The sequence below is a fragment of the Crinia signifera genome, chromosome 4, assembly GCF_055691185.1.
Source record: "Crinia signifera chromosome 4, ASM5569118v1, whole genome shotgun sequence".
Taxonomy (NCBI): Eukaryota; Metazoa; Chordata; class Amphibia; order Anura; family Myobatrachidae; genus Crinia; species Crinia signifera.
This window is the reverse complement of record NC_139220.1, coordinates 281869676-281887088: the sequence shown is the minus strand read 5'-3', so window position 1 is coordinate 281887088 and position 17413 is coordinate 281869676. Positions and strand designations below refer to the sequence as shown.

The window sequence follows — 17413 nt, the reverse complement described above, 5'->3', positions numbered from 1 at the left end:
ACAGGTCCTGCTGGGGCATGTAGCATACAGGCTGGTGGTTAGGTGCGTAGGGTACCTATAATGTCAGTTGCGGCTGCCAGCTCCCGACTGTCTCTCCTCTGTGTCCGCCTGGCTCCCTTCTTCTTCAGCGTCTCCCTGGCTCTACGCGGCTGGCTGTACTCCTCCTGCGACACGCGGATTCTCCGGTGATGGAACTCGGCTCTCCTCTGCTCTCCCTCATGCAGCTGGGCACAGCTAGGACGGCACTTCTCTTATCTTCTCTTGAGCACGCCGGTCCTCGCTGTTCCCTCTGTCTTTCCCTGCGCACGTGGGTCTTCTCCTCCCTGGCAGCACGTGCACTTCTCCTCTCTTCACAGGGCTCACCTCTAACCTCCCCCTCTTCGCGCCGCGGAGAGCCAATCAGGAGCGCAGCATGCTCCATTCACGTGAGGGTGAGCTGGGGCACACACTGAGTCTCCCGTTTAACCCTTCTGTCCCAGTCAATGAAAAAGGGTTCTTTTAAATAGCTCTGGAGGTTATGTAAAGGGGAACCACTGCAGTGGGGTGCCACACACACACACGCTTCTAGATGCCACGTTCACAATCTCTTTTCACAATCTCTCCATATATGGAACTAGACACGCCCTTTGGGTGGAGCACGACACGTCCCCTCAATGGGGCGCTGTGCAAAATTCTACTACCAACTATAATCTCTCTGAAAGTAATTTTCAAAAGTAGGCAAGTATGATTTACATCCTGCTACATACTGGGAATGGCTAAGATCACTGCATGTATTCATAAGTATTTTCCACATTCAAATGTTCTGAAATATGTGACATAATGTAACTTTAAATTTCTTGAGAATTATCAAAAATTGAATATACAGTTTTTACCTTTACTATGGCAATGTCAACCGATGGTATGTCAACCATTTTCAGATACAAGAAATTCCTTACTCGCTGAAAGTGGCTAAATAGCCAAATCTCAGTTTGCAAGGTCCCCGGCGCTATATATAATGGTTGATAATAGTTAAAACCACACCATGGTGTTTAATTCAATAATTGTCAGCTGCTGCATACAGCACCTGTGGGATTGCCTCAACCAACCAAAAGAATTGCAAAAATGGACCAAGAGGGTTGATGTGTTATTGCGCTGCTGACAATCTAATTATAAAGAATAACACTCAAATTGCAAGACAGATAAATGAATGAAGGACACACTGCTTGTACAGTATACATTTTTATAATTAAAATGTATGATAAAAAGCTTACAATATACAATACATGAGAAAATTACACATATGAAAATAAACAAAAATAAAGAAATAAAAAAGTAAAGACAATATATAAAATATACTGGGCTATAGAGGTATATATACCATATAATCAAGGAGTTAAAAATGGGCTGGACGTATGATTGGGAGCTCCGCTTTAGAATATACTTCAAATAATTTTAGAGCGACATCTGTTAGTATCCATATATTGTTAGTAGTTGGTTAGTGGATTAATGTCCATAGGCAGTTATTGTTGGTAGTATGGGGAAATAGTAAGCTGGATAGGCAGTCAGTTTAGCATGTAAGTCACACGCATCCAAAGATTTTTAGCCAAGCAGCACAGGTAAATGCAGGTGTTAGTTGAAATAGTGCAATGATGCAGAGCGGGGCTCTGGATTTATCTCACCCCTTAGTACAGAATCGTCCGCTGGTTGCTCCTGTTAGAGGGGGCGGCTGGAATAGGTCCTGTGTAGGGCGCTTCAATGTGCCGACGGCCAGCGCTATCTCCTCGGGCAGCAGGAGCGTCCAAATAGTGCAGACGCTGGAGGTGGTGTCTGGGCGTTTTGTCTTGAGAAAGTCTCCACGTGATTCAGGAGACGAAACGCGTTGACGTCATCAGAAAGGGACGTACTTGGGCTACACGCTGCCGCTCACGAGTTTGCTGTGCATCCCCCAGCTCTCGTCTATCCCGCAGGGCTCACGCCCAGACACCACCTCCAGCGTCTGCACTATTTGGACGCTCCTGCTGCCCGAGGAGATAGCGCTGGCCGTCGGCACATTGAAGCGCCCTACACAGGACCTATTCCAGCCGCCCCCTCTAACAGGAGCAACCAGCGGACGATTCTGTACTAAGGGGTGAGATAAATCCAGAGCCCCGCTCTTCATCATTGCACTATTTCAACTAACACCTGCATTTACCTGTGCTGCTTGGCTAAAAATCTTTGGATGCGTGTGACTTACATGCTAAACTGACTGCCTATCCAGCTTACTATTTCCCCATACTACCAACAATAACTGCCTATGGACATTAATCCACTAACCAACTACTAACAATATATGGATACTAACAGATGTCGCTCTAAAATTATTTGAAGTATATTCTAAAGCGGAGCTCCCAATCATACGTCCAGCCCATTTTTAACTCCTTGATTATATGGTATATATACCTCTATAGCCCAGTATATTTTATATATTGTCTTTACTTTTTTATTTCTTTATTTTTGTTTATTTTCATATGTGTAATTTTCTCATGTATTGTATATTGTAAGCTTTTTATCATACATTTTAATTATAAAAATGTATACTGTACAAGCAGTGTGTCCTTCATTCATTTATCTGCACAACTGTCTTGCAATTTGAGTGTTATTCTTTATAATTAGATTGTCAGCAGTGCAATAACACACCAACCCTCTTGGTCCATTTTTGCAACCATTTTCAGATGTCAACATAGTCACTATCAACCATTAGTAGTCGACCTAGGGACTGTCAACCTAGACATTGTCGGCCCACTATACCATAACCCAATAAAATGACTTCTGTTATATTTGCATTTTTCTCTGTGCACTCACCTCTTCTGAGGTTACACTGGTGAAGGACTATGGCCTACTGTAAGTCATTTTAAGTTACTATATTTCATGTTAAATGCTTTAGCTGAATGTTTTCTTCTGAGTAGCTGTATGGACATACTATAACTTGTACATTCATTACATTTATGGTAAGTAATTGCTAACAAGGTTCATTATTTACAGTAAATCCACCAACCAGCACAATCCAGATGGATGAATGTCCCAACAGTACAGTGACTGATTTCTACATCGTAGCCTTCTCCACCAATGAAGCAGGACAACTTGTTCTATTCATTGAAGTTTTACTTATGTATCTATTAACTGTGACTGGAAACCTATTAATTGTTATACTTATCTGCCTGGTGCCACAGCTTCACACCCCAATGTATTTCTTCCTGTGTAACCTATCAGTTGCAGATATCGCATATGTGTCAAGCACTCTCCCAAAGCTGTTGTCCATATTTATAACAAAGGACCATGGGATGTCCTTTCCCGCCTGCATTACTCAGGTCCAATGGTTTATATTATCAGTTATTTGTGATATATTCACTCTGACCTCTATGTCATATGACCGATATGTCGCAGTCTGTAAGCCCCTGCAATATCATCTGATCATGAGTAGGAGACTGTGCAATATAATGGCAGCTTCCTCCTGGCTTATATCTGCTATAAACTCCATAATGTATTCAATCCTCACATCCATGTTGTCCTTCTGTTCCTCACACACAATTGACCATTTCTTTTGTGAGGTGAAAACATTGTATGCAATCACTACTAGTGACACAAGAAGCAGGGAAATCCTTATGTTATTTGGTGATATATTTCAAGCTTTTTTACCCTTATCTCTCACCATAACCTCCTATGTATACATTATCTCAGCCATAATGAAGATCCGTTCTTCAAAGGGACGTTTCAAAGCTTTCTCCAGCTGCACCTCCCATCTCACCACTGTCATATTATTCTATGGACCAGTCATCTTCTTGTATGTTAAACCACAGTCTGAACATGATAAAGAACAGGACAAGTTGTTGTCATTACTCTATATGGCTGTGGTCCCAATGTTAAATCCATTTGTCTATAGCTTACGCAACAAAGAGGTATTGGGAGCCATTAGAAAAGTTACCACAATCAAGAGACATTAACTTTCCATGCAGTCATATTAAAAATAAGCATATTTCTATTAACATTTAAAAATTTCCACACCTATAAAATGAAAACAAACATTTTCTAACTAAGAGGGTCATGTTACAAATACATAATAACAGATATGTAATATACAGTCAAAATCAAAAGTGTATACTTCGCCATGAATTTCAATCCCAATCGAGTCGGGATTAAATAGAAAATTAATTGCACCATGTGTAGGGGGCTTTACTCCTAGCAGGGCCGGATTAACAATGGGCCTGATGGAGCTATAGCTCCAGGCCCACTCTCCAAATATGCCCATTTTGTAGCTGAGGGCCAGGGCTTTCCAACGAGACCAGCCCCGTGTCACTAGACCCCTGGGAACCGGAGATACCGCCAGACAAACCTGGATAACATGGGACCCGCTAATTCCGACCTCCACTCGGTTCCAACGGCTGCCAGTTCCCCCTACAGCATCACAGAAACTCGAGGTTTATCTCAGTCGAACCCAAATAGTTGGGCCTTCAATCTGATACCTGGTCCATATGGGTTCATTGGTTCTAGAGATATTGCAGGTAAAACTATTTTTTTTTTTTTCATTTCTGAAATGTAATTTCATGGCTGTTCATGTTGTTTGAGGACAGATTTCTCTGGAACCAAACGGCCCAGTTTCACGGGACCAAAATCATTTGAAGCCTATATGGTAATGGGTCAGTTGGTTCCGAAGATATAGCTGGTTGTTTAAAGGGGGGCGGGGGTGGTTTTCTCTCCCCCTCACACCCGAAAATGCAGGGACTAGGCTGGTGTAAAAGGGGCCAGTCCGAGAATGTCCCTGCATGATCCTGGGACCATATTCCCTGCATTTTCTGGTATGAAAGGGGTATATTTTCAAATAGCCGGGAGATGCAGTGCTCTGAATACAGCCGGGCAGCCCCCTGCTCTCTGCTCGGCTGTTAATGGCTGTCATTTCTGCCCGGCGGCGACTGTCCCCCAGAGCATGTATTCCCCCTTGGCAATGAGCATGAGCATGAGCAATGAGCATGTAATCCCACATGGCAACGAGCATGGAACCCCTGGCAATGAACATGTAGGTAAGCAACACTTATGTAGCATAATTTTCTATAGGCATTATGGTGTTTGGCATAATACGTAATGGAGATTATGGTGTGAGGCTTAACATGTAATGGGCATTATGGTGTAAATTTTATTTAATTTATTTATGAAGCATATTGTGCATTATTGCTCAATCTGTTTGGTATAGTGCAGGCATTTCCAAACTATGGCCCTCCAGCTGTGAAACTACAAGTCCCATCATGCATTGCCACAGTTTCGCAATTAGGGAATGCTAAAACTATGTCAAGGCATGCTGGGACGTGTAGTTTCACAACAGCTGGAGGGCCACTGTTTGGACATGCCTGGTATAGTGTGTATTTTGGCTCAATCCATGTGGCAAAATGTGAATTTTGCCTTAATCTGTGTGGCATAACGTGAATTTTGACTCAATCTGTGTGCCCTTAGTGTGAATTTTTGCTCAATCGGTGTGAATTTTGTCTCATTCCATGTGGCATAATGTGTAAGAAGCAAGTACAGTATAAGGGGTTACTATTGTGTTGCATGATTTGTATAAGGGGTATATGGGGTAGTAAACTTAGGTTACCACATAAAAGGTGCTGACATATTGTCTACCAAGTTTCGGCTTTAAGTATTTTTTTATGACTGGAGTTCCGCCTCACCCCGCAAGTGTCTTAGGACATCGGCGTCCTGCGTGTGCACCTTTGGAGTGCACCCGCCAATATATCTCCCTGCATTTTTGTTATGCCAGCCCCCTGCCTTTTCCAGGCATATATAATTAGTTGAAAGTACAGTATTTACACAAATAGAGACACACCCATGAGCAGACCACCCATCCAGAACACTGGTCACGCCCCCACATTATTAGGTGCTGGCCGTAACCCCTATTATTGCACATAATAGGCCCTCGATCATTTTCAGCTCCAGGCCCATTTAGACCTTAATCTGGCTCTGACTCCTAGGCATCCTTAACTTTTATAGGCAAACTCAGTGGCACCCCCCCCCCCCCCCCCAACCCAGTTACTGGTGCCCTAGACCATTGCCTAAAGATGCCTAATAATAGACCTGACCCTGTATGAGAGTCAAGTTATTTTTCAGCACGTGAAGAGCTGTGGGTCAATGAGTTGTCCAAGTCTTCCCTTCAATTAATGCACACGCCTGCCATATCACAGGCCCTAATGTCTTAATCACAAATCCATATATAGTACTTTTCTTTTCACCAAATTATTTTTTCCTTTTTTGAAATAGGAAATGCTACTTTAAAGATTAATCTTGTAAATAAAACTGATCACATTATATTGTACATTTGTTCAGTTGTTTGAGTGTTATTTTATTCCTACTGTAGCTCAGTGATTGACAGCATTGTTTGACATCAATAATTTTAGGGGTGAAGTTATTAAGCATTAGATTTACAACATTGGGACTAAATCGGATCTGACTTGCTGGAAGTCTGGAATTTCATCTGAGAATTGCCATATTTTTCAAGCTGCAATCATTTACAAGGCATAACCATCCTGGGTTCTCGGATGAAATCCCAGACATCTGGAACTCTGACCCTATTACATTTATCCATATATACTCCAATATCTGAAAATTACAGTTTTGGATTATTTGAATCTAGAAAGACACATATGGATTCACTCGGGGGAGATCATGTCAAATAAACGTCATAGACTTTTTTGATTCGGTGACTAAAGTAATAGATAACGGAGGGGCTGTAGATGTAGCTTATCTAGACTTTAGTAAAGCATTTGACACTGTCCCACATCACAGACTGCTAAATATACTTGAAAGCATAGGTTTGGCTGAGAAAACATATAATTTTAGTAAATGGAGTGCATTCACAGGAGGGAAATATTACCAGTTGAGTACCCCAAGGTTCTGTACTTTTACAAGTGCTTTTTAATATCTTAATTGAAGACATTGCAAATGGTTCTGAAGGGAAAGAATGCCTTTCTTCAGATAACACAAGGGTGTGCAACAGGGTAGACACACCAGGAGGGGTAAAATGAATGGCTGATGGTTGAGATAGAATAGAGGAATGGTCCGGAGCATGGCAATTACATTTTAATGGCAAAAATGCAAAATCTTGCACTTGGGACTCAAAAATCCAAAGGCTAAATATAGTATTCATGGCGATATATTGGAAAATACTAAGGAGGAAAGGGATTTAGGAGCCACTATTTCAGGTAATTTAGAGGATGTTAAGCAATGTAGTAAAGCAATGAGGAAGGCAAGTCAGATGCTTGGTTCCATAGAGAGAGGAATTAGCAGCAGAAAGAAGGATATACTGCAAAAATGCCACTGTATAGGTCATTGGTACGACCATCTAGAAAACTGTGCCCATATCACGGAAAGGATATAAATACTTGCCTGGAAAGACTAAAACATCTCAATTTGTATAGTTTGGAGTCGAGAAGGGAAAGGGGGGACAAGATAGAAACTTTCAAATATGTCAATGGTTCTAACTAGGTCCAGAAGGGAAATGAAGAAAAGTATTAGAACATGAGGACATGCACTGACACTGAGGGGAGGGAGGTTCAGGGTAAATCTGAGGACAAAAAATACTTGAAAGAATCGGGGTAAGGGGACTGGGACAGTTTTACCTATGCACTAAAACCCACCGAACATAATTTTTCAAATGTGTATCGTTGATAGAATATCCACAATAATGAGAAGTAATGTGCCTCGGCACAGAGATAGAACGTGTGGAGGTGCTCCCCCGAGAGTAAGATATAGTCAAAATAGAGAAAGAAAAAGTACTCTCTTTGTTTGGGGGCACGCTTTAATTAATTAAAACTTAACGTTTAATTGTATTTTCATAAAAAAGATGATTTCAATATAACACAGGACATACATGACACACAAAACATATATACATAAAAAAATTCTTATTCAAAAAAGTCCCCGCCTGGTATAAATAGTATCTTTCTGCCTTCTCAGGGTATGACTTAGAATATCGGTCACGTTCCCTGATCAATTATTTTCTATAAGGCAAAATTATTGTATTGGACGGTAGAAGTAAGAAAATTACTAGAGGACACCTCTATATAATAGGTGAGTTCGCGAATATTTTCTGTAAGGTTTGTCAATGTCCTATTTCAATCTATGACATTCGCAAACAAATACAGAGTACCCCTGTTATACTTGGAAATTACAGGAGATTTCAGCATGGGTGTGGTATTGACCTGTTTTCTCTGAGTTATACTACACTACCTGAAGGTCTTAAGGTTGTGTTGCGTTATTCCTTATACTGAAAACAAGCTGGTTCTTATATTATACCAGAGAATCAATAGAAAATTAGGTGGTAGTCAAGACTAAAGTAAGATGGAATTTGAAAATTAGATAAATTTATATAAAGAAAGATGTGTAAGTATATCCCTGCAGTGTGATTGTTTACACGGCAACTGCTGCTGATTGTCGTTGATGGATTGATTGTATCAATCCCCACAATTGAGCGGGTTGGATCCGTGTGACAGTAGCAGATATGGATATTGGGCAGTGGGTTACTCCTGTTTACGTTAGAGAAGGGACCTCCCTGGTTGGCTGCCACCCTTGCAGGGAAATGTCGCTTCAATCATAAAAGGGTATACCCGGAAAAGTGATAATGAGACAAAGATTAGATTGGTAACACCTATAGATTCCTCATCATGCTGCTTTCTCCCATGTGCCGTTTGCATTGATGGGCGATGAGCGATGTGTCTCGACTCAGGTGAACCAGAAAAATAGGGTTAATTTAGAAAGGACAGAGCCATAAAAAAAGAGAGTTGTTTTGGAAAGACAATATGGTATAATAATTCTTCTAATGAGAAAACAGGGACATCATATACCTTGCAATTGATCTTCTAATGAAAAAGAAGGGAACACCATATCACTATTGAACCATTAATGCAATCTGTAATCTATTGATTATAATTTACAATAGAATATATTTCTGGATCATAACAAGTGAAGAAATAATTAGGTCCCCACTAGGGGGGTCTTACCACCTCCCGGTAGAATAAGTAGGTGCTATCAGATATTCTTTGTGTGGTCAAAAATGCTGAAAAGTAGTGCTCCCTCAGGGGTCTCTGGGTTCAGATGAGACTGGTATCTCTCATCTGATTAGTAAGTAAAGGGTGGACAAACGGCCGTTTCGCGGTACTCCCGCTTCCTCAGTGTCCAAGCACCCGGGGACGCCTGTTTGGTTTTACACACCTACGCTATTTTGTCTACATTTCTTGTGGACAAAACCACATGGTGAGAGTCCTTTGATTCAGAATCTGGTTGTTACAATTTTATGCTTTTAAAAATAAAAAAAAGGGTATCTGCACTATTGTGTTTTCCTATCCCCTTTTTTTTGAGTGATCCACCTAAAGAAGACGGGAAGTGAAAGATCGTTTGGTGACGCACTAAGTCCCTCTGTTTGAGCTTACATGTCTGCTAATCTGAGAAGACATATTGGATTGGTACGAGGCACAAATTTTATTGAAAATAGAATTTGATGATTAAGTTACAATATCACACTATTGTGTTTTCTTCGTCTCTCTTTTTTTGGGTCCACATTCCCCTGGAAAAAGGAGAGAGGAACTTACATCCAGCGCCCAGGGAGCTATTCTGATTGTTCTTGTGTTTGGTATTGTATGTTCTTGAAGTGGTTCTTCATTTAATCAGTACGGCACCCAGAGCTGCTTATAAGCGCACGGTAGATTTTCACTGTATGGAATACATATAATCAATGAAGCTATTAGAGATGTTCTGTCAATTACAGATGGGTCAGGTCCCATCTTTGCAGGGGATGGCGCTGGCGTCGCCAGCCGCCATCCCCTGCCAGCGCCATGGCGATGGTGAGAAGGGGACGCGCGCGCCCCTTCCGACGGCGCTTCCATCCGTTCCCCGGGTCCCCGCCGGCTTGCCGGCGGTAACCCGGGGTCCCCGCCGCCTGCCCGCACCCCCCCCTAACCCCCCCTAACCCTGTCCGTCTCCCTGAGGCGGAGACGGACAGGGTTTCCATCGCGCTAGCGACGGAGACTGAGAACGTACGCGCTGGCGTGGCTGCTGGCGGGTCGCCAGCGCGTACGTTCTGGCGACCCGCCAGCAAGGATGAAAATAGTAACATACTGTACTAATAACTTTCAATGCCTACACATTCTATTGCCGAAATTTACTATACAGACCATATTCTGGGTGTTGGCAGCATTCCTCCATGTCTTTGAACATGTCTAATAAATAGCAAATCAAAATAAGTCTCTTATAATACTCAATCACTTAAAGTTGCTTTTGGAGTGGCTGAGCTTAGCCAATCACAGATAGAAGCTGTGATTTTTTTATACAATAAAAACTTATTTAAATATAAAACTATTTAACATTTTCGTTGTTTAAGGTTTAGCCCTTTCAGCTCTAATGTCTAGTCAGGCTAAACAGCCCTAGCACTAATAGCAGATCTAGTGGTGAGCCACTTTAAAATGAGAACATTAGCATCGTTCAACATTCAATATAGACCATTTTTTTATTTAAAAAAAATAATACATTTCAATTAATTGAAACATTTAAACCAGACTGTTTGAATTGCAAAAAAAAAAAAATCTTGGACTGCAAAGGGTTATGGACTGTGAAATATCTGTCAGGCCCACATGAAAAAATATACACCTCCAAGTGCCATTGATTTAACAATGACATGAGTGAATCTTAATCACAAAGACAATAACTATATCTCTATACATGCTACAGTGAGGTGTAACAGGCCATAAAAGCCATATGAGGTGTCTGTAAGGATACCGGGTTCCCCAATCATTCAGACACCGAGCAGATGAAACCAAAATAACGGTTTATATTTCACAGCACACACAAATAGATAAAGACAGGAACAAGAGGCAGATGTAGCATAGAAACATCCAGGTAGCAGTCCAAACAGGCAGTCCTTTTGTAACAGGCCATAAAAGCCATATGTGGTGTCTGTAAGGATACCGGGTTCCCCAATCATTCAGACACCGAGCAGATGAAACCAAAATAACGGTTTATTTTCCACAGCACACACAAATAGATAAAGAGAGGAACAAAAGGCAAATGTAGAATAGAAACATCCAGGTAGCAGTCCAAACAGGCAGTCCTTTTAGCGTCACAGTTCCAAACCAATTCCACAGAGCAAAACTTTGCTTATCCACACAGCAGCGACAGCAGATTAGTCCTCTGAATTCCGCAGGGATCCCCACCGCAACCCTATCACATATACCACACCACTGTGATAGTGCAGGAAACCTGTATAAAGTCCACACAGCACCGGACACTCCACACAGGAGCGTAATAGGGCCCACCATGGGCGGATGATGCGTTCCACACAGATACCTAGGCAGAGTATTACCTCTTAGCCCAGGACAGTGACTAACATGAAGAGCTGGGCTGTGCAAGTGATTTCAATACCTTCCAAATTCCCACGGTGCTTGCACCACCCGTGGGGTTTGCCCAGCTTCCTGATTGGTGGGTTCAAGCATCAGGTACATTATATCCCTCCTTTAATCTACAGCTGTCAATATTCTGTTGCCCACCTACTGTGTCAGTCTCCACAATGTCTGCTAGAGTTCAGGAAGGCACAAAGAAGTGCAAATAGAAAGAACAATCACAGGGTAATTGGGTTATGTCCTGATCACCCCCTGTGGAGATTGCCGTTTGGTGAGATTACTGTAGTTTCTCCTGGGGTCCTTCCTGTATGACCATATAAGGGTAACAGCAGATGATATACAGGCTAATACTATAGTTCTGGAAATACACACACATGGGGAATAGAGACATACACAAGAACAATAGGGCTAAAAAGTACATTAATCACTACACATAATAAAATACCATCATTACAGTTTTACTCAGAATCTGATAACCTCACAGTGTCTAATACAGAGATTTGGTTTTGGCTCTGTTGGAGATGATCCCAGTATAATGAATGTGCTTCCTAGGATCACTATAGTGCCCTGTTAGATATACTAGTGGCATATCTGGGTACTAATGATGTTGCTCCTTGCTCTGTGCCTAGGTACCCAGTTCAATCATTTTCCACACCATTTAAGATTAAAATGAAAAGGCTTAGACAAAATAATAATGAAGTCATCAATACTATTAAAAAAACAAAACATATTACCTCTGCTGTATGATGATGGCATTAGTCATTTTATGTAAACAGACATAGGGTGAGATGTACTAAGCCCTGGAAAGTGATAACGTTGAGAGTGATAAACCACCAGCCAATCAACTCCTTACTGTCTTTTTTTAAAAACCCAGCTTGTAACATGTCAGTCAGCTGCTGATTGGCTGGCAGTTTTTCACTCTTCATTTTATCACTTTTGAAGCTTAGTACATCTGGCCCATATTCCGGACATGTGACTGACTACTGAATATAAACAGATAATTCAAACTGAAGATACCTTCTGCCTTGGGAAGATACATTTTCTTAGAGGATCCTGGCTGCAGAGAAATCACAATATGTGTAAGAAAAATGTCAGACAACTGGCATATAACTAGTTACAGAATGTGGCATAACTGTACTGGTCCCCATTATTCCTGTTACTGCCCTGAACTTCTACCCAGATTTCAACCAAAACTTCAATATTATGGTTTTATGCAGTGGCGTAACTATGGAGGGTGCAGGGGATGCAGCTGCCATTGGGCCTGGGACCTTGAGGGGAGGGGGGGGGGACTGTGACTTCCTTCTCTTTATTTTCTTCCAACTTCAGAGGCATTGTAGTTACAATTGTAGGGGAAATATTTTGCTATGGGGCCCAGAAGGTGCTAGTTACAAATCCCATCATGCCTTGCCACAGTTTTGCTATAAGGGAGTGTTAAAACTGTGGCAAGGCATGCTGGGATTTGTAGTGTCAAAACATCTGGAGAGCCACAGGTTGGCCTGTCCTGTCCTAGGTGCACTTGCCTTGATTGACTGCTGGATACCCTTATCAGGGGCAGTGTCTTCACCCTTCATGGGGGGTGGGGGTTGGGTAGTCAATGTAAAAGGTTTGAGTGGATCATTTGTGACTTTAATTTGATTGATTAATGATTATTAAATACTGATGTTATTTTTGGGGTTGTTTTGGATTTCAGCCGTTCGCCACCATGCTTTAACCTTTGTACTTTAATATTTGTTTCTTACAGGTTTAATGTTATAGCTCAATGTAATAAATAGCTAAATAAATTAGTTTCTGTCTAATTCACCTCTCTGTGTCATTATTCTTCTTTATTGTGTACAGTATGTTCGATATCTCTGATGCACACACAGGCATTCTAGTAGATGCAACAATCTTGCTTGGTGATTTTTTTTAAATACTGCCATTAAAACCCACAAACAAAACTTGCACCAGTCCCAAGCTACAGATGTAGCCACGCCTATCATTACTGTGTCAATCGACATGTGCGACTACTGTGGCGATTTACACAATACTATCCCCTTTGCTTCCATGGCTAATAGAAACGCATTGAGTGGTGGTATCGCAGCGTGACTATTCCATGCTGCGGGTGAGAATTTGGTGTGACAAATGAGGGATCCATCAACAATGAGCGCGGCTATATCGGTAGGAAACCTCCGTAACATGCCCCTCAGACAGGATACAGTATCTCCATGTATCTAAATAGCCTCTTCAGGCTATTTAGTTGAGAGTGATAAACCACCAGCCAATCAACTCCTTACTGTCTTTTTTAAAAAACCCAACTTGTAACATGTCAGTCAGCTGCTGATTGGCTGGCTGTTTTTCACTCTTCATTTTATCACTTTTGAAGCTTAGTATGTGCTTCCTAGGATCACTATAGTGAATGAAAGTGTGTGCTTCCTAGGATCACTATAGTGAATGAAAGTGATAACGTTGAGAGTGATAAACCACCATCCAATCAACTCCTTACTGTCTTTTTTTAAAAACCCAGCTTGTAACATGTCAGTCAGCTGCTGATTGGCTGGCAGTTTTTCACTCTTCATTTTATCACTTTTGAAGCTTAGTACATCTGGCCCATATTCCGGACATGTGACTGCCTACTGTATATAAACAGATAATTCAAACTGAAGATACCTTCTGCCTTGGAAGATACATTTTCTTAGAGGATCCTGGCTGCAGAGAAATCACAATATGTGTAAGAAAAATGTCAGACAACTGGCATATAACTAGTTACAGAATGTGGCATAACTGTACTGGTCCCCATTATTCCTGTTACTGCCCTGAACTTCTACCCAGATTTCAACCAAAACTTCAATATTATGGTTTTATGCAGTGGCGTAACTATGGAGGGTGCAGGGGATGCAGCTGCCATTGGGCCTGGGACCTTGAGGGGAGGGGGGGGGACTGTGACTTCCTTCTCTTTATTTTCTTCCAACTTCAGAGGCATTGTAGTTACAATTGTAGGGGAAATATTTTGCTATGGGGCCCAGAAGGTGCTAGTTACGCCCCTGCTTTTATGTATAAATTATAGATGGAGCCGGCCTCTTCCTTGCAAGGGCTAGCGATGGAAGGGCTTGCACACCCCGTTCCTACAGAGCTCCATGCCTCCTTCCCTGCTGCCATTGCCAGTGCCCACCGCCATCCCAACCCCCCCCACACCCTAATCCTGCCCATCTCCCTGAAACGGAGATGGGCAGGGTCACGCCACCCAGCCGCCAAGTGACTGGGACGTGCGTGAGTGTGAGACGCACATGCGCTCCAGTCTGATGGAGTCGCTCTCCGCCAGTGCTCGCCAGCGAGGAGGTTCTGGTGAGCGCTGAGAATGAAAGAGAGAGGTACAAATTGAGAGTCAGGCAGTTGATTTAATCACCTACAACTCTACCCAACCACATCTTCAGAGTCAGAAAGGGAAGACTTAATACCTGCCTGCCCTTCTCCATTGCCTTTAGCAGCTGCAGGAGACAGGGGCTGCATGAGCTGAGTGTGACCTCAATGAAGAGACATGAGACTGAAGAAAATCACATTATTTCACAAGGTGGTATTTCACTCTAGCGGAGCAGCAGCTTAACTGAATGCTGGTCGCTGCAAATTTGTGGCCTCGCAATAAGGTCTGAATCAATCCCTTAGTTCCGCCACCTGTTTTCATAGGTGGAACTAGTTCCACCTCCACAAAGGCTTTTAGAACTAGTGGGTGTCAGGTGAATTTCATGGATTGTTAGTCGCTCATTAAGTTTTGTGGTCATGTAGATTTATGGCCTGGGGGGTATAGTGTTTCATGGTTTCATGAGGTCTGCTGGTTGGATTAAACAGATATTTTGTGACAAGGCCTTAAGGCAAAGCTTTTGAAATGTGCATTTTAAGGTTAACCAAAACTTTTTATATTTCATTTAGGTGGCAATGACCTGGGAAAGAGGACGTCATTGTATTTGCGTCGCTCTATGGTTGAAGGTTTTGTTCGTTTTGCGGAGGCCTGTCCATTTTGCATTATACTGTAGTTTGGTCCCTTTTTTTGTTCTGATGTTCAAGCTATTAACAAGACCATGAGGAAGGTTAATTCTGCTGTGGCTAAGTGTTTTTTTTTTGTGCTATGAGAGATCTGCAAGTCAAAGGATAGTATGGTGCTCTTTCTGGAGGATTTTTTTTTATAACAGCAAGCCAACTATCATCACTGTGCACTTCAAGCCTCACTGTTAGGAGCCAATATAAAAGGCTCATTTCTGTCTTGCCAGTTTTACGGTTTTGCCTGGGATTTTACTCTCTGGTGGCCTCCGGTGGTGAGTCTGTGCCATTGCAGCTCACCCTCTGTGAACTTAATTATGCACAAGTCTGACCTCGTTATCCCTGCTGGGAGTTGGGTTGGATTGTGCACAAGTGTCTTGACCACCTAAGTACTTTACAAGGCATTCTGGCCAGCAATACCCTGCCAGTTATAGTTCCTAGTGGAGATCTCCCTATCCTTGTCCTGAGCCTTGTCAGATCCTAGATACTGCCCTGTGTACCCCAGCAAGTACTCCTGTCGAGCATTTTGAGCCCCAAGCCTGGCTTGTGCTATGGTGTCCATGTTCCTGGTCCCGGTCAGCAGTCCTGCCTGTGCTGCAGCCTCCTGAGTTCTGTCTGCTGTGAACCATCATTCCAGATAAGTCAGGGGCTCTCCCTGCAGCTGCTTCTGTTATTATTACATTGAATGGTTCCATCTCTGCATTGTTGCAGCAGCTCACACTGGGGGGTCTGGTTTGTCCTCTAGGGTTCATTCCTTCCTTGTGTAGTTATCTGGGTGTGTTTTGTTTATTTACAACCTTAGTGCATTGTTGCACCCGTAGGAAGTATGCCACACATTTTTGTAGACTCTGGGTGTACTCCATCCTTTGTGTCGCTTTAGTCAGCATTCCTCTTGCGCTCTCCCCACCTTGGGGACTCGTTGTCTCATATAAGGCCTGGCGGCATCTGGGTTGGAGCCGGCATAACCAGCTCCGTCGAACGCGGCTGTTAGAGGTGAAACTTAGCACCTCACGTCTCCACCGACCGTGGGGAGAGGCAACAGAGTTTAGGGGTCAGGGTTGGTGGTACCCTCCAGAGACCTTACACTCACTTTAGAAAGTACCAGTAATTCCAAAGTGCTCTCCACCCTAAAACAGACATTATCCTGAATATATCACACCTCTGAGGAATGGAACATAAGGAGTTACCATACCATGTGACAAAGCCAATCAGCACCACTGGGTAATCCTAGCCTGCTTCTCGAGGATCACGTGGTGTTGTTTTTGGAGTAACAGCACTCTACAGTGTAACAGAGGGTACATAAAGCTTGCATCTACTTGTACCTGCTGAGGAACCCTAGATTCACTGAAATTATATGGCAATACACCACAATAACTGGACATTTCTCCCTCTAAAATTGTGGCAGCTGAAAATTGTAGTAAAATATATATAAGAATGGACTATGACAGAAAATAATTAAAGAGTTAATGAGGATGTATTATTTTATTATGAATGTTTTTCTGTGTAATACGGGTTAAATATATAAATTTTTTAAGATTCCATTAATTAAATTGAATTAACAGGCTCTTAATAGGCTGTTAATAACTGTATTTATCTGCAAGCAAAAGTTCATGCCACCCATTGATTTTTCGGCATAAAATTGTTTTTTCCCCCATATTTAAGCATCACAATCACACAGAGCTTTTTATACATTTATGCATATCTACCACACTCCCATAGAATGACATTGTCACCATCCAGTTTTCTACAGATAATACCGCATATTTCGCGAGAATATGTGTTTTTCACAAAGTTGTAAGTTATCCCCGTATTTTACAAATAGCTGCCTCATGATAAGGCCTGAAGGAGGTGTTCTATTGATGCCTCCCTCCTCTCTATTATCCTGGGAGCAGTTGTGGACATGACAGTTGTTATTATTTGAGACACTTTTGGTTTAATTGTCTTTTTCCATGGCATTACATAGGGCATTTAGGAACTGGATGCTTCATCCAAATGGAAAGATTCTACAATGT

General features: G+C 42.2%; 1 protein-coding gene across 1 annotated transcript; it reads left to right on the top strand.

Moving 5' to 3' along the window:
- Positions 1 to 3026: 3026 nt before the first annotated feature.
- Positions 3027 to 3959, top strand: LOC146073075 (olfactory receptor 5AR1-like). Its single transcript, XM_083180254.1, has one exon. It carries the CDS (start codon positions 3027 to 3029, stop codon positions 3957 to 3959), a length of 933 nt encoding a protein of 310 aa, XP_083036380.1.
- The last annotated feature ends 13454 nt before the right edge of the window (positions 3960 to 17413 follow it).